The sequence below is a fragment of the Trachurus japonicus genome, chromosome 8 (genome assembly GCF_045865225.1).
Source record: "Trachurus japonicus isolate A0001 chromosome 8, Traja_1.0".
Lineage (NCBI taxonomy): Eukaryota > Metazoa > Chordata > Actinopteri > Carangiformes > Carangidae > Trachurus > Trachurus japonicus.
The window spans coordinates 30,992,563-31,019,270 of NC_140914.1; the positions used below are offsets into that span (position 1 = coordinate 30,992,563).

The 26,708-nt window shown below is 47.6% G+C and overlaps 1 protein-coding gene and 1 pseudogene across 2 annotated transcripts in view; both read right to left on the reverse strand.

The window, feature by feature from the left end:
* Positions 1 to 2,336: 2,336 nt before the first annotated feature.
* Positions 2,337 to 22,953, reverse strand: LOC146983729 (uncharacterized; annotated as a pseudogene). Its single transcript, XR_015036323.1, has 4 exons — positions 22,451 to 22,953; positions 9,942 to 10,099; positions 6,399 to 6,560; positions 2,337 to 5,519 (listed from the first exon to the last, which is right to left on the reverse strand). The product of XR_015036323.1 is annotated as an uncharacterized LOC146983729 (transcript).
* A 625-nt stretch (positions 22,954 to 23,578) lies between these two features.
* prrg2 (proline rich Gla (G-carboxyglutamic acid) 2) overlaps positions 23,579 to 26,708 on the reverse strand; it is a 6,564-nt gene continuing 3,434 nt past the window's right edge. Inside the window, exons 4-6 of the mRNA XM_085785470.1 lie at positions 26,073 to 26,205; positions 25,625 to 25,768; positions 23,579 to 23,675 (exon numbers count right to left, since the gene is read on the reverse strand). Coding sequence (XP_085641596.1) covers positions 23,624 to 23,675; positions 25,625 to 25,768; positions 26,073 to 26,205 — 329 coding nt within the window. The 3' untranslated portion in view covers positions 23,579 to 23,623. The remainder of the gene's footprint in view (positions 23,676 to 25,624; positions 25,769 to 26,072; positions 26,206 to 26,708) is intronic.

Here is a 26,708-nt window from a genome sequence, read left to right on the forward strand (position 1 = left end):
AGAAGGAAGGAACAGATTAGGTCAAGGAATTAAGCAGAAGGACGGACGAAGGAAGGAAGGAAGGAAGGAAGGAAGGAAGGAAGGAAGGAAGGAAGGAAGGAAGGAAGGAAGGAAGGGGAAAAAGATTGTGGAAAGAAGGAAGGGAGAAAGGAAGGAAGGAAAGAAGGAAGGATGGAGGAAGGGAACAGATTGGGTCAATCTGACCCAGAAGGACAACAGAAGGGTTAAAAAATGTTTTAAAAGCATCAGATTTGTTAAAACATACATTCAGTATTCATGTTGGCTTTATGTCAATTGAAATAACATTTGCACCATTTTTTAACAAAAGTACAACTGCATGCCCCTGAAAATGTCAGATGGTGTAACCACAAAAGAATGATCAATATTACATATTTGATCCACCTACAGTGGATCTAAGTGTATTTACAAATATGTACTTTCTTCTAAATTGAAATAGAATTGAAATTTTAATGAATTTTGGCAACACTGAGCAGGACTTCTCCTCAAACCTCTGCTTTTCTTCTGAATAATGTGACAAATTATGTAAAATTTGTCAAGAAACTAGTAGCACTGCAAAAGTGAATTTCATTTATTTCACATTTGAGTCCAGATTTATTTTGCTGTACAGTATATAGTCAGGTTTTCATGCTAAAACACCAGTCGTACCTCTTGACATTTGGCTTGCATCACATCATTCACCCATTAGCTGTTAATTACATTCTGTGTGATTCATAAAAACGACCCTGTATAAAAATGAGTGAGAGCTTCGTCTGAAGTAGTTTGTTCTGTCTGTTTGCTTGTGTTTTCTTAAGGTGCTTTTAAGGTCACTGTTCCATCTGCCTGCACCAGTTAGTATTAATTTACCTAAAATTGATCCTACATTAGTCTCACTTGAGATAACTGTAGTTGTAGTTTGACTGAAGCCATGTGTCACAAGCAGAGAGTTACTAGCTCATCAGATAACGTGATGAGACCATCTGGAGAACATCTGGATTGATAAGAAGTCTTACCGTGATAGGTCTGATGGGGTCTTGCTGCTGCTGTTGGGACTGTTGCTGCTGCTCGAGGTGATGATGCTGCTGATGATGCGGTTGGTGATGACAGGAAACGTGTTGCTGCTGCTGCTGCTGCTGCTGCTGATGATGATGATGCAAGTGATGCTGCTGTTGCGGCGCCTGCTGGAGCTCTGCCTGCTGTGGGTGGAGTTGGTGTGGATGCTGTTGGAGGTGCTGCTGTTGGCTGTACTGTTGCGGTCGATGCTGCGGCGGCTGCGGCGGCTGCGGCGGCTGCTGCTGATGATACGGGAGGCTTTGTGCTTTGTTCATGTCTCGATGCATTTCCACAAACCCCTCCTCCTTCCTGCCTCGGCCCCGACCGCGCCCACGGCCCCTCCTGCCCTCTGCGGGCGCCGATCCCATCAGCCCCCTGCAGTACGGAGGCTCCGGAAGAGGACGTATGCGCGGTCGACCCCGGGGGCGGGGGGGACCCTCGCGTTTCGGTTTGGTCGGCTTCCTGCCCCTTTTCTTGGGGCCTTCTTGCGGAAGGAGTTGCGGAGGGTGTCCTAGGGCAGAGTAGCTGGTGGGGTGGCAGAAGTCCATGTCACCCATGAGTGGACTGAGCCCACCGACTCCTGACGCCCCACCAGCCTTCCTACAACTGGACACCAAGTCGGGGAGCAGGTCGGGAAGGCGTCGACTGTTGAGGCGAATATCGGCCGGAACGTCGGCTTTGTCCTCGTCGTCCTCAAACTCGTACTCCTGCGCGTAGATCTTCTTGGCCTGAGGCTGAGGCTCGCGCCGTTGCTTGAGGAGGTGGAAGGAGCTGGTCTTCAGCAGCTTCTTGGGTCGAGAGGAGCAGAAGATAGGCGAGGTCAGACCTGGGGCGCCTGAGCCACCGCCCACTCCCACCGCCCCCATCATCTTATTGACCGATCCGTCCCCTTGAACTGCCGAACTCAGTCCCATGGCGGGGGTCTGGGAATGGATGAGGCCGAGCTGGTCGGTGTTCACCGTGGAGGGCAGCTCGTGGGTCTTCATAGAGTCGAGGTCTAGGTGCAGATTGCCATTTCCTGTTCCTGGAAGGTTGTGGCAGTACTGTCCGTACCCCTGATCGCTATGGTGACCGACCATATCGTAGCCCTCCCCGGCACCTCCCGTCTTTAAGCCCTCCATGCCCTCTTGGCCCTGGTTCAGGCTTTCCTGAGCAGCGGCTCCGGAATCGGCAGCACAACTGGACTTGTAATCGGCCGGACAAAACATGTCCTCCATCTCCGGGAAGAAGGAGCGGTCTTCATCGTGCAAGAGAGAGTCGGGAAAGCAGATGGACGACAGGGGGGCGAACCTCTGCTGCTGCTGAGCTTGAGTCTGTCCAACTTTCCCCGCCGGGCTGACGGCGTCAAACTGGTGCTGTTTGAGCTGGTCCAACTGGGAGTGGGACAGCTCAGACTCTCTCGGCTGCTGCTGCTGCTGCTGCTGCTGCTGGGGGGTCCCCATGTTCGAAGCCATCCGGTGGGAGTGAGGGTGGGATAGCTGAGAGTGCGAGAGCTGATGGTGAGCGTGCGCCTGCTGTTGGTGGTGGGCGTGGGGGTGGGGCTGGCTGATGTGGTGGAGGTGCGAGGGGGCGGACAGGTCCAGGTCGGGCTCCGAGAGGAAGTCGTGGAGGTCCGTGGGCTGGGGGGGCAGGTGGTGGGGGGTCAGTCTGTGCTGCTGTCTGTGTCGGCTGTCCCCTCCGCCGCCTCCCTCCCCGCCTGTGACGCTCACCCCAACCCCGGTCCTCTCCAGAGCCCCTCCTCCACTGTCCCTGCTGGTCGTCCTGGACAGAGTCTGGTCTAACATGTCCAGCGAGGACACTGAGCTCTGATTGGCTCCTCGGGTTTGATCTCTGGCGGGGGCTCCGATGCTGTAGTGGCTCTCTATGCCCTGGCTCTGGAGCTGGAGTTGCAACTGTGACGAGTGGTTCTGCGGGTGGGCTTCCACTCCGGCGGGCCCCTGGCCTCCGGCTGAGCCCATCATGGCCTGCTGGCTCATCGGGTGTTGCTGTTGCTGTTGTTGTTGTTGTTGTTGTTGTTGCTGCTGAGGGGCTTGCTGGGGGTCCATCTTGGTGCGGGTGGTGTGGGAAAGGACGGACTGCAGCATGTGGGACTGATGGGGGGGGGTCCGGCGGCGACTCCATCAGAGACATGGGGACCTGGCTCTGTCGGCTCTGCTGCACATCCGGCGTGTTGCACAGGTAGGCGTTGTCGTTGGCATCCGACGTCTTCTTCAGCTCCATGTGAGGAAGGGCGTGAGGGTGGGGGTGAGGGTGGCCGTGCTGGGGGTGTTGAGAGTGCTGCACGTGTTGAGCGTGCTGGGGGATCTGGGAGTGCGAGGACACGTGCGAGGCGTGATGGGGATGCTGGGAGTGCGCATGCTGGGCGTAGGGGTCTCCCCTTCCGTAATGGACCACCGAGCCCATGGAGTCGTGCTGCTGTTGATGGGAGTGGGACAGGGTGTCGGAGACCCCTCCCCCGGCGCTGGACTTGGATATGTTCAGCTCCGACTTGGCCTGCTGCTGTTTTTTCTGCGATATCTCCAGCTGGCTGTTGAGACGGCTCGCCGGGTCGACGGAGGCGTTGTTGGTGCGGATGACGCTCTGGACGTGGTAGCGCTCTTCCGAGATCTTGCCCATGTCGTAGCCCACCTCCTTGTTTTCTCCGTCCCTCGTCGCCTGCGGCTGGAGCGGCTGCGGGAGCTGCTGGGTCGGCGAGTGATGCTGGGAGGGGTGGGGAGTGGAGCTCTGGGCGTGAAGCAGGTGGTGGATGAGGAAATCGTCATCGTCGTCTTCCTCGTCTTGGGATCGCTCCACTCCCAGCATGTTGGTCTCTGTTTTTGGTTTGGGCGGCGAGGAGTTGTAGGACTGGCTCTGCGCTTGCCTTGTATCGGGGAAGCCTTGTGGCGAGGACATGAAAGCAGGAGACAGGATGGAGGACAGATACTTGCTGGCCCCGGAGCCTCCGGGGGACTGCACGGGGCGAGCGGCGGCAGGAGAGTGCAACCCAGGACGGCTGATGGAGGGCGAGGGGCTGGACTCGGGCAGGTGGTACGAGCTGCTGCCTCCGTTACCAACGCTAGAAGCTCCACTCCCTGATCCTGCAGGTCCAACTCCACCACCTAGTCCAGAAGCTCCCGGTACAGGTCCCACTTCCTGTCGATCCCCCAGCGTTCCCATAACCTAAAGACGGACTGGCCGCTCTCACTGAGAGAAGCCGAACCGTAGCTCGAGTCCCCGAAGACGATCTCCGCAGAGAAGGAGCGTCCTCCCGCTCCTATGCCGGTGAAGGCCTTCCCTCCTGGTCCCCCTGCTCCGGAGCTCCAGGTCCTGGGCGTGAGGGGAGCTGAAGCCTCCATAGGACGGGGCCATGTGTGCAGAGGGGGGCTGATTGGGGGAGTAGGACTGGCCGTGTTGCTGGGAGGGGTCTGGTCCGGTAGACCTGCAGACGGAGAGCCGTACGTGGGGAGGCATTGTTTGGGTGCCGGCTGCTGGACGAGGGAGGACGACGCCACCGGTAGAGGGGGCGGCGCCGGCACCGACTGAGGCGGGGGCTGCTGACGAGACGGAGCGGACAAGGGGCCGGTGCTCGTCTTGGAGCTGGAGGAAGATGAAGAGGAGGTGGGAGGAGGCCGACGGCGGGGTGTGCGGGGTACGGGAGGAGGAGGACGCCGAACCTGAAGAGGAGTAGCCGCTGCTGGAGCCGGAACTCTTTGCTCCTTTGGCGCCGCCGGACGAGGAGGAGGCCGAGGAGCTGGAGGACGAGGGGGTGTAGGGAGTCTGGACGGTGGGTCGATACGTCTGGGACTCCATCCGCGGCGAGGGCTTGGGGTCAGAGGACGGGCTCTGCTCCCCCAGCGGGCTGCAGGACAGCCCGGCGTGCCGGTGGTGGCTGGCGTGCTGGTAGCCCGACGAGCCGCCGCAGCTGGCGTACTGCTGCAGGGGCAGCGCGGCGGACTGGGCTGGGGACGAACGTTGGTAATGCTTAATAACACTGTCCTGTCGGGACACCGCCCTCTCCGGGGGAGGCGGGGGCTGAGGGGGCGCCGCAGGGGGCAGGGAGGACGAGGAGGAGAACATGGAGGCGTTGTAGAGCTGGGAGGACTGGTTATGGAGCTGGGAGGACAACAGGTTGAACTGGGGAGGGGGCAGGTGGCAATTGGAGGAGGCGGAGGGTGCTTGGGTTTGAGGAGGGGCGGGGGGCTCCTGAGAGCCCCGGTAGGCAGAGCTCTGGGAAGACAGCAAGCGGTCGAAGCCCAAACTGGACTGGGAGGGGGTTTTGATGTGCAGCAGGGGATCGTGAGGGGAGAGCAGGCCGTTGGACGTCGGGCTGAACGTGGCCGTGTCCTGCAGGGACAGCGAGGGGGTGAAGGAGCGTCCGGAGAAGGAGCCGGGGTGCTGGTACGCAGACAGGGCTGAGGGGGAGGGGAAGGAGCCGGACCCCGGGAGAGCCCCTGAAATAAAGAGCTCCGGGGGGGCCGGTGTGTGCATCGCTACAGGACACAACATCACATGGACAGTGTTGGTCAATGCAAGTCACCAAGCAACTACGCTGAGTTTAAATATCTAGGTATCTGGCTTGATGAAAAATTCACTTCACATATCACACACTCACATCTCACTAGCAAACTTAGACAAAAAATTTGCTTCTTTTTCAGAAATAAATCTATTTTCCCTATGATCTGCAGAAAGAGGATTGTTGAAGCTGTCTTTATGCCAGTCTTGGACTATGGCGATATTATTTATAGGAATGCTGCCCCTTCAACTCTTTCAACTCTAGATGTGGTCTATCACTCTGCTCTTAGATACATTACCGGCGATAGTTACAGCACTCATCATTGTAATCTGTACACGAAAGTAGGTTGGTCTTCCCTGTCAGAAAGACGCAACAATCACTGGCATCTCTTCATCTTTAAAGCCATTACTGAAAAACTCCCACCACACATTACAACACTGTTAGATTTAAATCAAGGTTCATATTCAACTCGCTCCAATGACTGGCTTACTTTTAAAGTCCCCCGAGTACAAAATGAACTTGGTAAATCTGCATTTTTGCCTCCTGGAACGATCTTCAACTCACACTTAAAATCAATGCTCCTCCATCCTATCAACATTATAAAAATATCATCTCAAACCTCTTTAACACAGTCTGTAACTGTTTTTAACTTTTGTAACTGTGTTTTATCCTATGTCCTATATGTGACTTGTGCTGTGTATTGTAGATAACTCAACAACTTTTTACTTTTTTGGTAAATAATACATCTTATTTTTGCAAATCAAGTGCTCCAGTCACAACAAGAACTAAGGATCAAAGAGTTGTCGTTTTTTTTTTTTTTTTAAGTGCACCGTTCCTCTAACAGGTGGACACTCACCAGTCTGCCAGGTGGGAGTGCGAAACTGGGAGAGGAGGGAGGAAGCAGACGGCGGGGGCTGTGGACCCCGGGACTCCAGAGCTGAGATCAGATTCATGACGGAGGGGTCAGGACCTGAGGGGCTGGCGTGGTGGAGGCTGGCATCAAACAGTCCTGACAGACCTGGCAACAAACCACAACCCCTTACTTACCCAAACCAATCATGATACATCACATCACCTTCATTACATCAGCACTATAGCGACATAAAAACAATCTGTTCAATAATTACAATCCTGAGCACTGTTCGTCAGTATTATCATAATGAGATTTTATGTTGTTAGTCTTTGAACTATAAACGTAATGAGATCGAAAGTGGTTGTTAAGAAGAGTTAAAACTAGTACAGGAATGTACTGCTTCACATATTGGAAATTAAAAACCAAGTGGTGTGACCTGTGGTGTTCTGTTTTACTGAATGAACACTGCGTAACACCCTAAAAATGACTTTTCTCTACTTAAAGCAGAAGTAAGCGATCCGGTGGTTTTGGCTAACTTCTTGTCAGCCGATGGAGTTAGCAGTCCCCGCTCTCGTCCCTACGTCACCACATTCACGCGCATCCATTGGCTGCACACACAGAGAGGACCGCCCCTTTATGCCGTTCTCTCTCCTCATTGGATAAAAACTGTAGGATACAAGGAAAGTTTTCTCCTCGGCTCAGAGCAGAGCAGAGTGACTGACAGACACGTGTTTCAGACCAAACACTCTATAGAAGTGATTGCTGTCAGAAGATAGAACTATTTAAGACTTATATTAACACAAATATTCCGCTTACTTCTGCTTTAAAGTGACAGTATGTAGCTTATTTGGCTTTTTATTAGCAAAAATACATGCTTTCATAAATACGTATTTACCAAAGTCTAAAGCTGTCTGAAAGCTGTCTCGTAGCTTAGAATGAGTTGTTTACAAATACACAGGTGGCGGTGCACCCACCGGAGGCTGCCATGTTGCATCGCCATCTTTGAATACGGTACGCAAAAGTGGACAAACTTGGCTCAAACGCTCTCTTATTTAGTGTCCGTGACTCGGCTTGTGCCCGGAGGATGATCAATGTAGTTGTTTTTTGTTTTTTTCTGCCGTTATAAAACACACACGGTGCTAGTTAAGCAGCAGCTAGGAGCTCTGGAGCTGCAGCTGAACCGGCTGGAGAGCACAGCAACCCACGTCTTTAAAAAAAATAAAAAAATTAGCAGCAACGTTGTTAGAGCTGATGCATACCGTATCTATGTCCGAGTATGTTTGTCCTCTGATCTTCCTTCATGGGACCGCACTGTGTAACTGGCACATCCTGTAAGTCCTCCTGTGTAACTTTTTGCTGTGAAGTATGACTGAAGGCACGAGTGGGAGTCTGCACGTGTTAAAAAAATAATAATGATAAAAAAAAACGATAGTAATTGGTCAAAGATATTGTTAGCAGTTAGCGGTAAGTTTTCGAACGTGTTTGTCCTCGGCGGCCACCGTCACTTTTCCGAAGGGTGAGCGCTGCAATCTAGAATCTGAACGCTGGATGTCACGGTTTAGCCCCAATAGTGAGGCTTTAACAAATTTCTTGAAATGTCAAAAGCATCTTTGAAAGGTATGGACGGGGATTAGGGCCTCAACTCAGAATTCTGAGAAAAAAGTCAGAACTCACCTTTTTTTTTTTTACAGTGTCCTCTTCCTTAGGAAGGAAACCAAAGCGATCTCTGATTATCATTTATTCTGACCTATGCTGAGTTCCATATCTTTATTTCAAAATTATGTTAATTATTCATCTTAAACTGTCTGTATTTTTTCCTTCATTTCATCTTATTTCAACTTTTCAATCCTGTTTGTCTCCATTTTGTCATTAGGAAACAAGCTTTTTTTTTTATTGTCCAGGCGTTACAAATAAAGTTGGTTAAAAATGAAGGGCAGGTTTAGTCAGATTCTCTCCCCACTGTGGTGAAGAAAGACGCTGACATGTTATATTTCATATAACTTGTGTCATTTCAACCCGTTAGGGTTAGGGTTACTTTTAAACATGTCTCAACATAGATGAGAGAGATTTCTCACAGAGTAAAGTGAAGTGTGTTGTAATGGAAGTGAACCGTGCAGCTCCTGTCAGCTGCTCTGACTCTTTTTGTGGAGGTGCTTCACAAATACAAATCACAGGCTGCTCTTTTGTTCTCCGCACATGTGTTCGCACACTTCATATCTTCACAGCGGATCACTTTACCTCCACAGTGACACAAACACTTCCCAACTGTTAACTGTGATAACTGAAGTGCTCTTGTCGACGTGAGGAGAAACATGGGTCCTGCCTCACAGAGCAGAGTCACTGAGTTTGAGTTCAACCAGCTAAAAAAACCTTTCATCATCCATCTGACTCAGTTTCTCTATTACTCATGTTAGGTCTGTGACGAGAACAAATTTTGCTGGACGATATATTGTCCCACAAATTATTGCCGATAAACGATATTATTGTCAACATTATTTTGAGACCAAATTAACCACTAATGTAATAATAATATTTCATAATAATACAAGTAGACCCTTTCAAATGCAATAAACATTTATTTCTCATGAGTATTTTTTACCACTGTAATTGGAATGTCAAGAACTTTTAAATATCCTAAATTAAAAACAAACAAACAAACAAAAAATAAGCTCTTCTGTCCAATACACACCTGTAGCTTCACTTTTCATTCAAACAAACTAATGTGACTGCCATAGTTGTTAGAGTTCATCAATGAGACCTGCATTTAACTCCTAAAAAGTATTTAACCAGTCGGCGGTAAACTTCTAAAAACCTGCGGATAAGTTACTCGGCTCGTTTTCTCCCCCGGGATGATGACGGAGGTTGACCGGAGAGCCGCTGCTCCCACAGTGGCTCCGCACCTATCCAAAAAACGTCGGAGGAAATCTCCTAACAGGCGATATCTGGATAAACTGACCACAGACTGGGGATCTAAACTATGACTTTCTCACATGAGAAAATATTAAAACTTTAAAAACGGACTTATTAACAGCGCTGCAGAGAGAATTAAAACAGCTTTTAGCTGCTTAGCTTTACCGCTATCGCTGTCGGTTGCCGCGAAATGCATTCTGGGAAACGATACTGGATGACTGACAAGAGGGTTCACTCCGTTCATTCTGCTGTGGAACAAACGCATCCAGGTGCTGAGACTGATGCAGAGTGAAGCCTCTTGTCATCCAGCCTGTTTGGAGGAAAACAAACACGCATGCACATGTCAATATATCGAGGCTGGAAAAATTATTGAGTTTATTTTCATTTATCGTGCGATTAATTGATTTATTGATTATCGTCCCAGGCCTAACTCATGTGTCATCATATCAGATTGTGTATTTTCCTCAATACTCTGTCACAGATTCAAAAAGAAAACAGTATTGGCATGTTGCTAAACAGCAATGGAAGCATCACTGGACTGTAACCAGCACCAGAACATACAGGTGATGAAGAGTCTCAGCAGTGATGTGATGAAAAGCAGTAATCTTGTGTTAGTCCGCTGCGCTCAGTCCTTACCTAGTGTGCGTCCAGCGGCGCCCCAGGCCGCGCCCTGTCTGGAGCTTCCTGGGTGGTGGTTGGTTGCATAGCCCTGGAGGGGGTGGGGGGTGCCGTAGGCCTGCCGGTGGAGCAGCTCTGAGTCTGGGTGGGACGACCTGGAGCTCCCATACACCAGGCTGAAACACACAACAGGTTGGACTTTCATGAAGGACTTGTTTGGCAAAGATCTGGTTCATACAGGATTATGACTAGTCACCAGAAATCACAACAGGGTCATGTGACCATGGTTGCCTTGTGACATGAATACACAATCCAACAACTCCAAAACACTCTGGTGGACAAGTTGTGACCTGCATCACCACGCTATGAAATAATAACGTATAGCCTAATTATGTAACCTTACGACACATGAAGCAAATACTTGGAACTACTTTTGCTTTTGAAGTCACTCTGACCGGCAGCCGTGTCGGGAATGTAGTTCCTGTTACGTATCGAAAGCAACTCTGTCTCCTAACGCTCCATTATTATTTCATAGTGTGGTGAATGTGCAGGTCACAACTTGTCCACCAGAGCGTTTTGGAGTTGTTGGATTGTGTATTTGATGAGTTTGATGACGGAAAGCCCGGAAATACTGCGCGTTGTGCAGAGCTCACGTCTCTGCCCCGCCGATCTAAAAACAGCTTGCATCGACAATTAAAGGTAATGAACCTACAATGCAGGAAATACGGCCACCATGTCTGTCTCGTTCCTGACTCATAAGCTGTGTCCCAGTTCAGGAGGCGCATCCTTCGGAGGGTACATCTGAAAACTGATTGCACAACTACAGCGACAGGACTTAACTGTCCTATTTCAAAGGATCCTTCAATTGGGCCGGAAAAAAATTGTCCTTCTTTTCGCGGGCAACAAAGACTCCAACAGGTGGATCCTTCATGGTCCAAGCTGTTACCACTTGGTGTGAACAGAGAGTGACCCAGTCCTTCATACAGAGAGGATAACCTAGATAAACCTGTGGTGTCTGCAGACTGACAGCAGGTTTTCATTTGTAGTGTAAAGGTATAGTTTCATTGTGTAACTTCAAAACAACTTGGCCTGTGTTTTACATGTTGTTGACTTGTGTTCTTAGATTTTCACAAAGGTTTCCATCAACTGTCTGTCAGTGACATCATACCCTCTCTATGATCATATTTCATTGTGTATGTCTCACAAAAGCTCTACAATGACTTTTATCTAGTTTATGCTTTTTATTCTTGGTGGTTTTTTAATTCTATATTTGAACCAGATGAAGGATTTCAGCCAACAGACATCTGGATCTGACGTTACCACAGAAACAAGCTGAGTAAGTGTTGCCATAATCCCTATAATCCCTATAGTCTTGCAAACTATTTTTAGAACGGCGGAGCAGAGCCGTGAGCTGCTCAGAGCTACGGAGGCTAATGGGATTTCTTGGTTTTCATCATAGTTCATAGTATTTCAAAGGAGGTTAAATCGAAAGCAACTGGACTTAGCTATTTGTCTAGGAAGACGTTTCACCTCTCATCCAAGAGGCTTCATCAGTTCATGTACGCAACAGTGAAACGTCTTCCTAGACAAATAACTAAGTCCAGTTGCTTTCGATTTAACCTCCTTTGAAATCAGTCTCGAAATGTTCCGTTATTATCTCATAGCGTGCTGAATGTGCAAGTCACAACTTGTTGTTTTGGAGTTGTTGGATTGTGTATTTGATGAGTTTGATGAGGGAAACCAAGAAATTCCATAAGCCTCCGTAGCGTAGCTCTGAGCAGCTCGCGGCTCTGCTCCTCCGTTCTAAAAATAGCTTGCACCGACAATTAAAGGTAACAAACCTACTGCTATGACTATAGGGATTATGGCAATGGACCAATTTGCCAAAATGTTGAACTATCCCTTTAAAGTTAAAAAAAATAACTCTATTCGGTGCCTCTACTGCATGGTTTTAACCCCCTGCTGTGTTTGTTATAGAAAGGGGGACACCTCTGTGTGTATAACAGCTGCTGAAAACCTCCTGAACATCTGCTTCATTGGTTATACAACAACCAAAACAAAGGTTGAATCAACCTCAGCTGACGTCTCAGTCTCTGTCTCAGTCTCTGTCTCTGTACAGCATCAGAGAAACTCAACCACTGACACCGAAGGAATCCAAAGTGGGAGGAGCTTACAGCAACGATCCCACATGTGGTTTGTTATTGTTTTGACTGAGAGACCCCCAGAGGCAGAAGTTACAGACTGTGTCTAAGTGATTAGCTTACATCAGCTCATCAAGCATGAAACAGCCCATCATACTAAGCAACACCAAGCGTCATGGCAACTGGTCAATGTTTGAGGCTGCATCTACTGTCTGTTAATCGAATCTGATATATATTGATAATAAATTGATTTTTGGAGTAATAATAAATTAGTTAAAGAATAAATATGCATAACTGTATTAATTGTCCTTATATAAGTTTTATTTACAGTGTTAGTGATGCTTTCCAAACACCAACTATAGATCAGACAGACTGATCGGCTGCTGAGGGACACCGTCCAATCACAAGAGATCGCCATGGCAACTGACGAGAGCTCAGGCAGCACTGTGTGGACATTCAATTGTGAACATGTCAATATATGAGGGGGAGGTTCATCAGACGCGCTCCCTCACCTGACTCACTCCTGTCAGTCACTTTAATAAACCAGATCAGCTGCAATAACTTCAGGTTTGTTTTGCATAAGCACAGAGCTCCAACAACTGCTCCTGCTGCACCCCAGGGACAACTCAGAGGGATGGAGTACACTTTGGGACTGAGGGAGAGGGAGGAAGAGGAGCTGAGGATGATACAGGGGACAGACAGCAGCTCTGAGGAGGAGGAAGAGGAGGAGAGGAAGAGCAGCACAGGGTGGAGCTGATGACGGCTGTTTGATCAGGTGACGGATCTGTATCCGGACATCCTGACTGCTGATGAGTGAGGATTGAGTCCTGGGACCACAGGCATCTATCGACTTCACACTCACACACACACACACACACACACACACACACACACACACACACACACACACACACACAGGTGAGAAGTTTTGTTGTCTTGATTTTGACATGGTCTTTGAAGACTAGAGCACTTTGAGGCGCCGGGTGGTTTCTGGTCCATTCACTGGACAGACACAGCATGTCACTGAGACCTGCAGCCTGTCCATTCAGATTAGAGATCCACTGACACACCATTGTGTTCAAAGCCACTGATACCAAGGATTTAACATGACTCTGCACCACCCAAACAGACTCCAGGTCAGGTTTCAATCGTAAATCCATGTTGTGTTTACATACAGTTTCCATTATCTCTGTTACACTACATCCGTGAGAAGTACACACATCAGTGCAAACCATAGACTGTAAAAAGAATGGCCGTAGCGTCCGTGACGTCACCCATTGGTTTTGGGGAGTCGTTTTTGTGACTCCAATATGGCGGCCTGAACAGCGCCATGTTGGATTGGCCGGCCGAGAACCCGCCCACTGGCCTCGAAGCAGCTGTCCACGGAGCTGCTCGGACCAGTCACTCAACGTTTCCGCGCCCTAATTGGCCAGAATTTTAACCTAATAACAGTAAAACGGTAGAGTTAAAAAAAAATTCACCCCCCTCAGAGTGTGTGCGGGGGTAGAAACTATCGATTGAGAAAAAAAAACGTTCTGACACCAGGCTTTTAACATGTTTATTGAGGATGTAAAATCGGTGATTTTAACATGGGGGTCTATGGGGAATGCTCCCTTCTGACACCAGCCCCCAGAGGAAGCCGGGGGGATTGCAGTTTTTTGAACGCGGAAGTGACTTCACTTCTCAGACCGACAACTGCCCCCTTGGTGCAAGCATGTTCTCCTTACTCTCTTCCACTCGGTACTCAGTTCTGTCCTCTATCAGCAGAGGACACGTGCTTTAAAGACCCTTCTATTGAAATCAAGTGTATGACCTTGTTTATGTCCATATCATGTTTTTATAACACAAGAAATACGGTTGAGGGGTGCCGCTTAGCTCAGTGGGTTGAGCGGGCGCCCCATATGCAGAGGCTACAGCCGACCCTGGTTCGAATCCCAAATCTGCCGGCCCTTTGCTGCAGCCGTGTCGGGAATGTAGTTCCTGTTACGGATTTGCCTCGTAACGTTCCACTATTATTTCAAAGCGTAGTGAATGTCCAGGTCACAACTTGTCCACAAGAGCGTTTTGGAGTTGTTGGACTGTGTATTTGCTGAGTTTGATGACGGAAAGCCCACAAAGACTGAGCGCCGTGCAGAGCTCACGTCTCTGCCCCGCCGATCTAAAAACAGCTTGCACCGACAATTAAAGGTAATGAACCAACTCCTAAGACTATAGGGATTATTTGCCAAAATGTTGAAATATCCCTTTAATAAAGAAACAAAAAACACAAGAAATATGGTTGAGGGGCGCCACTTAGCTCAGTGGGTTGAACGGGCACCCCATATGCAGAGGCTACAGCCGACCCTGGTTCGAATCCCAAATCTGGTGGCCCTTTGCTGCATGTCATCCCCCCCATTTCCTGTCTATCCCAACCAGTGTTGGGCACATGGCTTTTAAAAAGTAATAATTAGTTATAGTTACTAGTTATTTTCCCCAAAAAGTAACTGAGTTAATAACTGAAGTACAACATTATAAAAGTAACTATTGCAGGTTTTTTTTTTAAATAAAATGCTCAAATGTGTCAAATTCGCCCTCCTAACCGTAACCCTAACCTCCCGCCTGCCTGGCGGAGGAATACTGAGTGAGTTGGTTAGTTCCAGATAAATGGCTTTTTTCCCACTAGTTGATGGAAAAAAATTTTGTATATGAAGTACATTTTAATGGGTGTATTATTTTGTGACGCGACTTCTTGAGTCAAGTAACGGCACGTTTTATTGTCAGTAACGTTAACGGTGTTATAACAGGGGAATAGTAGCCTAACTTTCTTGATTACTCGTTACTGAAAAAAAGGTAGCGCCGTTAGTAACACCGTTATTTTATAACACTGTTATTCCCATCACTGATCTCAACTATCCTATCAATTAAAGGCAAAAAGCCCAAAAAACATACTAAAAAAGTTTTTTTTTAAAGAAAAGAAAGAAACATTGTTGATTGAAATAATCAGTCAACACAATGCCTGAAATGTTCCACCCTGAGCTGCAGCAAATCACTGACAGACTCATCAACACAGATTCAGACAGAGAGGGTTTCATACATCACAGACCTAAGGAACCAATCCAGTCAAACTGTGGGAACGGGGGCGGGACGAAATAAACCTGGAACCTTGTCAGTGCAGAGAGAAGGGTTAGCATGTGTGTCAGTCACTATGCCAACCGCTCCGGTCCAACTTTGGTTCTGGTCTCATCAGGCTCCTGAGTCTGGCTCAGTCTCTCTGACCATCTTGATGCTCTGTCCAGGACAGATGTCATCCCAGTGACACGGGACAACTGTTATGCTACGTTCACACCGAGATCGCGCCGCGTCTACCGCGTCTACCTGCCGCCGGACTCCGTGGTAGACAGTAGCGGTACCGCTGGAATTTGAAAAGGAAACTATGACAATGTCTAGCTAGTTCCCCTCTCGTTCACACACACTAACACACACACAACGACTACCTAACGTTAATGAAGAACACAAAAAAAAAACTGCAGAGGAATACGTTCTGGGCTAGCTAGGCTACAACAACATGCCGCTGTTGAAAGTGTTTTTATTTTTGTAGTCAGGCAGACGGATATTGTAGGTTTGGTCGAGCGAAAAAAGCGATGACCAGTCTCTCCTCCATGCCAGCCATCGCCACGGCGCATATCCACCGCACGAATCCACCGCAAAAGTTGAAAATTTTCAACTTCCGCAGGCGGTGAATCGCCCGTGTCGCGCCGCCTGGTTTGGACTACCGCACCGCTCAACGGGGCTGGCTGGGCGGCGCGTGAGTTGTATTGACTTTCAATGTAAACTCGCCGCAACGAGCCGGGCAGTGCGATCTCGGTGTGAACACAGCATTAAGAGTTATGTAAACGACCATAATGTGAAGGTGACTTTGGGCTAAGAGAGGTTGAAGCAGCGTGAGAACGGAGGAGGGAGAGAAGAACCCAGCTGATGTTAAACCAAAAGCAATGGAAATGCATAAAAACAAAATATTGCAATTAAAAACTGGTAATGGAAGCGCCTCCTGCATTTCAAAACCTCTCAAACAACGCTAAAACATTTTACACTTTCATGAGGTGGTTTTTCAGACGTGTCGATATAAGAGTGTATCGCAAAAGTGTAATGGAAACACTTTCGCATCACTCCAGGCATCAGATGTGATGCCGTTGGTAATTGTTTTTCTATTTCCCTTCGCTCTCCCACTCGTCTACCGTTTCCACCCAACCGGGTTGTTTTAATAAAACTTTGGCGTGTGAGGTCCGATCATTCAACTCAGTCTGATAACTCAGACGGTGTCACACAATCACATGTCGGTGTGAATAACAAACAATAGTTCCTTCTGTTACAGTGGCAAGACTAGACTTTACGAGAATTACAGCCTATTCACAAAAAACATCTTTCAATGGAAACACCTGTAAATAGGAATTGTAGTTTTTTTTTAATTTTGGAAATATAGCTTGTATTTTGCGAAAACCTGCAATGGAAACGCAGCTAACAGACAGTCTCCAATTCTGTCTACTGTTTAATTTGTGTCGTCACGGTAACCAGCGGGCGGCCCATCTCTCGGCTCAGAGCAGGAACTGAACAACACTGACTCTGATCTTGGTTTAGTTAAGCTGTTTAAAGCCGAATGAAATAATCACTTCTTAAAAGCCACATTTGGACTCTGGTGGCGTCCATGCGGATAATTCATGAAATCAAATCCAACCGAGCGGGACGTTGGTTTTATGATGAATGAAATGTTGGACAGAGTGAATCAAAGCTCTTTTATCTGCAGGTGAACCCGGTCCCCATCAGAATACACATCAGAGCGGGAGCGTTATCTGCTCCATCAGTAGCCTACTACGTGCCGTCCATTACAGACACTGTGTGCACCATGACTCCTGATTTTAAGATGTATGAGGTTTTGCACATTTCTTTTTTTTACAGTGTAATTGTCCTACTTTGAATAATGTATATTTCTATAGTAAATGGGTTTGCATTTAGAGAGCACTTTTCTAGTCTCTACAACCACTCAGAGCTCTTTACACTACTAGTCACACTCACCCATTCACACACACGTCCACACAGCGACTATATCTATACAGTATCCTGTCGAACCATTCACACACACACACACACACACTCACGCTCACGCAGCACGAGACCTTGAAACGGCATTGTGGGTGAGGAATCGGATGGTGCCTCTGGTGAGTGTTTGTTTCTGACGTGTCCTGACCAGACCAAAGACTGGATCACTTGGTGCTGTGAGGATATATATATATATATATATATACCACGTTCTGGATTCTGATTGGCTGGTTATGCTATTGTCTTGTAACATACAAGACAATACACATACACACATAACACACACACTCACCATCCAGCTTCCAAACCCTTCCCCCATGTTCAGCTCCGACAACATCTGTCTCTCTGCACACAATGCACACAACACAACACAACCACAGACACCTCAAAACCAACAACAGCTTCACACACTGTGTAAACTACATCCCATAACAAACCTCACCATGTGTTACACAAGACCAAGATCTGATCAGCTACCCCAGTCCACAACAGGAAATTCATTGGTGTGACATCCCCGCTCTCTCTCCATGATATTCCTCTCTCTCTCTCTATCTGTGTGTGTGTGTGTGTGTGTGTGTTTTCAGAATAAAGGCAAAAATGCTGCAAAATAACTCAAACTGGTTAGATTCTACCGAGGGATGAAAAATGTCTTGTCATTTGATACTTTGAGTGGATGAGTAAATCTCATCAGCCCCGGTGAACCAATCAGCAGACAGCATGCTTGAACCAGGATCTAATAAAGCCTGTGATTGGCTGTTTATTTACATGAACACATCTCAGTGTGTAAAGAGACAGAGCTTAAAACAGGCCTGCAACCAAAGTCAAACTAAAACCTGTTCTGTGATGTTTGTTATAATTTTATAAGATAAAATTCATACCGATAAATTTGTTGTCAACCATTTATTGGTGCCACAAAATATGGCAAAAACGAGGCTCTATACAATGAGACTATCAAAACATAATTTGTTCTTGTATTGTTTTTGTATTGTCTGCTATATCTGTGTCTTGGATCTCAAACATAAATGCTTCTTAGTTTTGGTCTTTTATGTATTTTTAATGTATTTTGTTAAAGGTCCAGTGTGTAACATTTGTCAAGGTTTATTGGCAAAATTTGAATATAGCCTACTACCCATGAATATATTCCTATGCTATAAAATAAGACATAGACATATCCACCTTTTTCCAACCGTCAAAAATGTAAGCCTGTTTTGCTTTTCCGGTGGAATTGTACCTATGTTTACGTTTCCATGGTTTCAACAGTAAATGCAATGATTTTTTTTCTCCCAATGAAAATCTGTAAAACGCATGGATCACCACATCAGCTTTCAACAATGGATACCACATAAATGGACATCCATGTTAAAAGCCAGCGTTAATAGATCCATGCGTTTACTGCAACTATGACAACGACTGAAACCATGGAAACGTAAACATACAATTCCGTTTGGAAACTGGTGGATAGCAAAGGTCTTGCTTAGAGAGTGTCGCCATCTTGCACCGCCATGTTTGTGTGAAATGGAAAATCCAGCCAACATAATAGCATTATTTAGCCTAATAAAGAAATAATAGAATCTGAATGCTAGATGTCACTGTACACACTGGACCTTTAAGTATTTTCAACTGTAAAATTCTGGACCTTTTCGGTGGGTCCTCTCTGCACCATAGCAAGAATTAATCAATCAATCAATCAGTCAATTTAAATTTAAGTAGATATGAAAAAACATTTAACATTTGAATTGAACGATATGTGATGAAGGGATGACGGGAAGGAGAGAAGCTTGATACGTCAGTGCACACCTGAGGTAACGTGGACAGAGTAGCAAGCTGATGTGAGCTGGTGAAAATGTTTAAGTGTTGCTTAGCAACAGCCCTGAGAAATTCCAGAGGCAGAACTATTTGTGTATGGGCGTAGCCAAATGAATGATGAACCAAATCATAATCTTGGTTTTTGCTTGTATGGTTTGCAGAGGTAAGAGGCACAATGATGATGTGTTGATTAGAAGCACGGCTTTGATTTGGTTACATGTATAAGGCACATAGGGAACCAGGCTGTGGTCCTAAAGTCTTCTTTTCTCAGGGAGGTTCCTCAGGTTGAAATGAGCTGAAGTGTCTGAGCAGCCGCTCCACTTCTCTACATGATAAGGACATGTAACAAGTAAATTGATTTGCTTGTTGTGTTTTTTGTTCTGATTTATTTTGTTTTGTATTTATACCTTTATATTTGTCTACTGTATTTGTTTTTATGTGACCGAAATAAACATACTAAACTAAACTAAACTAAACACTGTCTCCTATCTGATCTCCTTCAGCATAGAAAACGCTGGACCTTCCTTTATGAAAGGAGAGGAGAAAATGCCGCCCCATAATTCCTTGCTGCAGCAGGCTTTAATGCGATGCACCATTGTAGTTTCACATGAATGTAGAAACAACAGCAGCTGTCTGAGACTGGATCCAGGAGAGATGGAGATCTGATCAATGATGATTAAGCCCAAATCCATAAGTACAGATTTATTCTCTCTAAATCCAGTGAGGAGTCGTCATGAAGAACAATAAGAGTGCATTGTAATTAATCTTATCGTCATCATAACAAAATACCACAGCCCATACGCAGCCTACTGTACGTGCTGTTTCATTAAATGCTCTCTCATTGGGTAAGGCACAAACAAATTTGTTTTCTCTGTCTAGCAGGAATGTCAGATTTCAATATTTCAGTCCCATTTTCTTTGTTTTGTCATTAAGAATATACATTTTTTATCCATGTGTTTTAAATAAAGTTTGAGGACAGTGTAAGTGCCACACTGCATGTTTCCCCTGTGAAGTCCTTATGAATTCTCCCCCACATCTTTCCTTGGGCCTAATGATGTCTGGAGGTCGAGGTGAAGCGGTTAGAGAGGAGAGGACGTCACTTGGACATTTGGACCACCCTGGTGAACTCACCTCTGTTACATCCTCAGATAAAACTGTGGTTTCAAAGCTTCTCCTGTCGTCCTCCCTCTGTGAGCGATGTGTGGAGCAGCTGAACTACTGTACAGGTTCATATTATAGAACCAGTGCAGGGCTGCGTGTGGCCGATCCACAGACACACTGCTGCTGCTGCTGCTGCTGCTGCTGCTGCTGCTGCTGCTGAGAACAACTGAATTCACACACAGTTCACTACAGCTACAGCCCCTGTGACTATTTGCTGATGCAATAACCCAGTTTTAACTCATTGTTCCTCACAGAGAGGCTGGTCAGAGACGCTGCAGCTTTAATTGGACTTTTCCTCTATTCATCTACCATGTTCTTCAACACAGTCTGTTGCTCACTCGGCGGAGGTAAATCAGAGCTCCAGAATGCCCTGAAATGGGGGCAATTTTCCCCCTAAAATTTGTGAAACGTGGAAGGGCGAACCCAAGATTCTGTCATTACAGGTGGCAGGCCAATGTGTGTGAGGATCATGAATGAAAATGTTGAATATTTACAGTGTGCGCCCCTAAATTGTCTGCTTGTGTTCCTTAAATTTTAAGTTAGAGGTCACTGTGCTCCTATAGTAAAAAAAAAAAAAAAAAAAGTTAGTCTGGAGTCTTGAGTTTGATCCTGAGCTATGAGCTCTTGTTTTACTCTATCTGAGCATTAGGTATAGGCTAGTATGTCCTATACACTGGTCAAATATTTTATAACAAGCTACACCCAAACAGCTGGATGAAGCTGTGAGACACTGGTTTTTGCTTTTATTGTATTCTGAATATGTAATTCTGTTGGACCACAGGAAGAATAGTGTAGTTTTGCTGCAGCTAATGGGGATCTTAATAAATTAAACTAAACTAAACTAAACTGTCTGCTGATTAAATCCAGGACGGTGGTTATTGGACCGGTTTGACCCGGATCAGTCTGGGTCTCAAACATCTGGACCAGGTGTGTAAAAACCACCGAGGACCCCGCAAGATCCAGGTCCTGAACCCTCAGGTATGCAGCGGCTCTGAACGGGCAGGTAGACCCGGAACGGACCGGGACCGGCGGCGCGCGCAGAGCTCTCAGACAGTGATGGAGCCCGCGGAGGACGGAGGTGGTTGTCAAGGCGACCGCTAAAGTGGAGTAAAAAGCTAACGGGAACTAGCTTTATGCTAGTACTTTGCTCGAGGCCTCGCGTCATTCCTACACACACACACACACACACAACAGAATGCAGGGCACGTGAAGGGAAACCTCACCTGAGCACAGGTACAACCGAGGACCGGGGGGGGCGGGGGTTCGAGTCCCGTGGAGCCAGTTATTAGCTGCTGTGTGTGGCAGCTGCAGCGGGATGACAGATAGCCTACTACTGACTGACACACGCGCACACTATCACTCGCGCGCGTACGAGCACACACACACACACACACATACAAATACACACGGATAGATACACACAGATACACAGACATACAAATACACACACACACACACACACACACACACACACACACACACACACTACAAAAACATAACGTGTGTACTGCGGGGCATTGGGGGCGCGCGCCGGCCTGTACAGTACAGTGTCAAGAGTTCAGACACCAACCAGCGGACACATCGGAGCTGATGGAGCTGATGGAGCTGATGGACCGGACAGCGCCGCTGCAGCTGTCCGCTCCGCTCCGGTCCGGTCAGCTGCAGCGGTAACTCCGCTCAGTGAGGGAGAGGGAGAGAAATGAACTGCTGCTCCGCACTGACACGATGTGAGTTGTTGTTTTGTGTTACAGAGTGCAGGGTGCAGGGTTTGTGTGTCTGTCAGACAGCGGCTCCGCGCAGCGCGCTGCTGCTGCTGCTGCTGCTGCTGCTTTGATTTGCGGAGCTACAGCCAATTAGTCCCGTAGCAGGCAACCTGCGACTGTCCCTGTCATGCATCTGTTCCGTCCGAGCCCGAGACAAAGCTGCAGCGGGGGTGTAGGGTGGGGGGGGGGGACAATGCCGCCGGAGCCCAGATGTAATCTTCCATTTTTTTTTTTTTTTTTTTGAAATAACACACTATGGGCTTCCCACGGCAACCCATCCCCCTTCTCCTCTCTCCTCTGTCTCCGTATCACTATTAACCTTCCATCGCATTCCATGCATTTTAGAGACAGCCCCCACACCCCCCCTCCCTCTCCGATGACAATACGGCTGCTGTAGGCTACCTGAGACTGGTGGCCAAGCAGCAGCAGCAGCAGCACCGTGCAGCCTGCTGCCTGTATGCAGAGGCAGGCAGCGCCGTGCCGTGGCATTGTTACAGCCGCTCCAGCTTCACCCAGCCTGCCGCCTTGCCTTGCTTTGCCTTGGCCGCGGTTGTTGCCCGTGCCCCGGCCACCGAAAGCTTACCTTGCTTTGGCCGATCTGTCGTAACTCCATCCCGTCCCAGCCCCTAGATCTCCGAAGCCTGCAGCGGGATAATTCCTCTCCATGAAAAAGAAAAGGGCTGGATGAAGATGGACAGATAGTGAAGGGGGGGAGGGGAGGGAGGAATGTCTTCTCTTCCCTTGCGCTCGCTTCTGTTTATTTCTCCGCTTGACGAGCCTGTAGACTGGGAGGAATGGAGGGAGGAGGAGGAGGAGGAGGAGAAGGAGCGGGGAGGGTGTGTGGGGGGAGATGGAGGGAGGGAGGAGGGGTGTAGAGAGAGGGGAGGGGGGGTGTCACAGCAGCCAGGAGCACCTCCTCCCTCTTCTCCTCTCCATATATTTCACTGTCTATTGTCTCCTGCGTGGAGCGGACGCGAGCCGTGGAACAGATGCTCCGCCGCTCCGCGCTGCTCGGCGGCAGCTTCCCCCGAGCCGAGCCGAGCCGAGCCGAGCCGCGGCCAGTCCGATCCAGCTGCTGCGCCGCTCGCCTCCCTCTCTCTCTCCCTCCCTCCGTCCTCTCACACTATTTTCGCTCATTTGCTTCACAAGACGCCATTTTTAAGAGGAATGACTGCGCTGGCGTTCATCCTCTCTGCTGCTGCTGCTGCTTTCCCTCCCTCCCTCGCTCACACACGCACGCACGCGCGCACACACATCATTTGTCATGCACGGCAGCGCAGTCGTGTAGTATTGTAGAAGACAGTAGAGCCTGGTCAGCTGGATGACTGTAACACAACAGACACACAAGCTGCAGCCTGATGAGTTACAGTAAAGGTGAATAACGGTCGGAGACGCGTCTGATTTTGACGTGATTTATTATGAAAACATAAAATCTATTCAGAAGAGCTACCTTTACACAACTGTGTGTTTGTGTGTGTGTGTGTGGGGGGGGGGGTCACATCTGTACTGGATATTAGTGTACAGCCCTTTTACAGTCTATGGTACAGCCCACGTGCACTTCACACTCTCACTGTGACTCATAAATACAACACGCACAAACAAACAAATGCAGATGCACACACACACACTCACACACATTAAAAACAACATGCAACATTTCAAAGTTGAGTGAAGCTCCAGGTCCCAGCAGCAGCAGCAGCAGCAGCAGCAGCAGCAGCGGCCACATGAGGAGCCTCTGCCCGCCCCACTCACTCACTCACTCGGCGTCGTCTCTCTCTCCTGGATCAGCGGGCTCTGATGGCGCCCCCCTGTGGTCAAAGACAGGAAGAGCCTGTGTGAGAGCATTCTTGTACTCAGGAGTAGCTACAGACTGTGTGAGCTCTGTGTTCCTGGAAAGAGGCTGCCTGCAGCACACTGAGATTAGCTGCTGGGTGTTTTGGTGTGGATGTAGAGGGAGAAGCAAAGAGAGAGCTGCTCCAGGCTGCAGCAGCCAACACACAACAACAGGCTTATCATCACACAAGTGTGTACTGTGTGCACCCACAACCACCACAGGCTGCATGGGCCTGGACCAGATACACACAGTACAAGCAGAAGAACACACTGGGGGGTGATCAGAGAAAGAGAGGAAGAAGAACGTATCAACAGGAGATGCTCAGAAAGGTTCCCTGACTCTGACTCTGTGTCTGGCTGCCCATCACTATCCAGGTCATAGTTAACCTACTATCTCAAGGAAATGTAAATGGAGCGCAACTGGACTTGGTTATTTGTCCTAGAAGACGTTTCACCTCATCCAAGAGGCTTCATCAATTCATGTTCACATCTGACGCATAGTCCCAGCCTGGTCAGATGCTACATGAACTGATGAAGCCTCTTGGATGAGAGGTGAAACGTCTCGGCGTCCGGAGCCACAGACACACAGACACACACCGATGGGATCGTTGTAAAGGCTGAAGTGTCCCGCTTTCATTTTTTTTTAAAAATACGTCGCCCTCATTGTCCATTCCCGGAAATAGACCCGAAAGAGTAGCTACAACAATACGGATCTCTTTCTGAGTTTTCTGACCGGAGGGTCAAGATTCTGAAAAATCTTGATGTGTGTGGTGTGCTGTGTTTGGAATATCGCAGCACACCACACACAACACGATCAAAACTGTTCAATCACAGATTTTTTATCTTCATGTGTGGGGTCTCTCACAGATAAAAAAATCGGTTGAGATTTAGAAAATCTTTATGTGTGTACCAGGCTTAAGGCAAATAACCAAGTCCAGTTGCGTTCCATTTAAATTTCCTTGAGAACACTAACCCAGAGTTCATCAGGACGTATGTAGGCCTATCCTAAATGACCCTGGTCTGGTGCTTTGATGGGTTTACCAGTACCTTTAGCTCACATACCTCCCACTGCAGAATTTAACCGGTATGGGGTTTAGACTGAAATACTATTAGAAATACAGGCTGACAACAGGGAAAACAGAATTTTCTATATTTTTACAAATTCATCTTAAAAGCTGAGGATCTGTGGAGCTCAGCGTCTCCCCGCCATTCTTAGTGGAAATCTTCAATGCAGCGGAAACATTGTCTCTGAGTGACTGCTGCAGTTCCTATCTCCTCATTGTCTCTACTCTGACTTGCATTGTCCTTGTGTAGTCAGGTATGTGTCTCTCCACATCATGTCCAATCAGCTAACACAGGTAGACTCCAGGTAACACCTCAGAGATGAACCAGAGACACCTACATTTCAATTAGACGTATTTCTGTATTCTCTTAGTCTTTGTGGGTGTTTGTGTGTGTGATTGAAGCATCTTATTGTTCTCAGACTTCTGAACACACTCACTTTAAAATGACACAACCTGTCTGTTGACCATCAGCCATTACCAACACCCTCAACACAGTATGAAGTCTTGAGTAATGGTTGAAAAGTGTCGTAATTAGAGTCCAAGTGGATGTGTTTGCCAAATTTGAAGAAGTTCCTTCAAGGTCTGATTGAGATATTGTATTCACAAGCTGAAAACTATGTTTTGTGAGCCTAACGGAGGGAATATTTGTGCCAAATTTGCAGATGGGACATAGAGACAGATGGACGAACGCATTTTAACTTAAATGATTATCGTATATCATCGTCTTCCATTGCCATCTCAGAACAGAAGGATCTTGGGATACATCATGAAGTGATACAGTTTCCTCTTAGTTCTTCCACCAGTATCTGGATCTTGATCCAAGCAAGATGGATGCAGTTTGTACCGGGGCATCCACTTACCCTGAATAAGGTGGTGGTGGGGCATCATGCTGTCCGCTGCGGCCCAGAGCTTCATTGTAGCTGGGTAGACCCGGAACAGTGATCCCAGACAGGGGCACCATCTCTGGAGCCGGGCGCCCATCTGCTGCCAACCTGACTGGAGCTCTGGACCAGAAGAGACCAACAACACATTCAGTTCCTGAAGCTCATCAAGTCTAACATGGACGTTCTCAGGAAATGTGAGGATAATAAATATGTTTGATCATGTTGATTTCATCACATGCTCCATCAGATGGTGGAGCTAGAAGGGATTCGATATCGTTATCTAAGGACAATGAATATCCACACTAGATGCCATGCATACCAGAGATGAAATATCTGATGAATGAAAGTCACCATTGAATTCTTTAGCTGGAGAGAGAGAGAGAGAGAGAGAGAGAGAAAAAGCTCCACATCAGGGAGAACTTACTGGACCGCCCTCCGTTCACTCTTCTTCTTGGATTTGTAGCAGTAGATCCCCAACACAGTGGCGATGACAGCAGACACTAGGACAGCCAGGATCCCTGCTATCAGGCCTGACACATCCACTCTGGGAGCAGAGCCTTCAAAGACAAACAAAGATCAACCTCAAAACTGACTTCAAACCATTTGACATTAATCTTGACTTCTTGACTTAAAGGAGAATTCCGCTCATTTTTGACCCCTAAATCGTTGTCCTGATGGTCACCCAGTGTTGGGGGGGAGCAAAAAACGTGACTAAAATTGATGCAGGCAAACCAGAGTTACACCATGGCTAGACGGCGCTAGAGATAGCCACAACGCTAACCTATGGGGGCAATTTTTTCAAGCACAACAAACACTCAAAAAACAACCAAATATCTATGGTACATGACTGGAATCCTTACGACACACCACTGAACTCATATAGTGTACAGTATAAACAGTATAAACTTTGTGTTTTTGCATGTTATCACTCACCTCAGACAGCCGAACTCTGAAACATCCTAGAAAGACATTACTATCCAATCACAGAGCGCCTGCTCTCCCCGTCACAGAAACAAACACTTTCCTTGTTGTGATGATTTCTTTACTAAAATAAACGGTC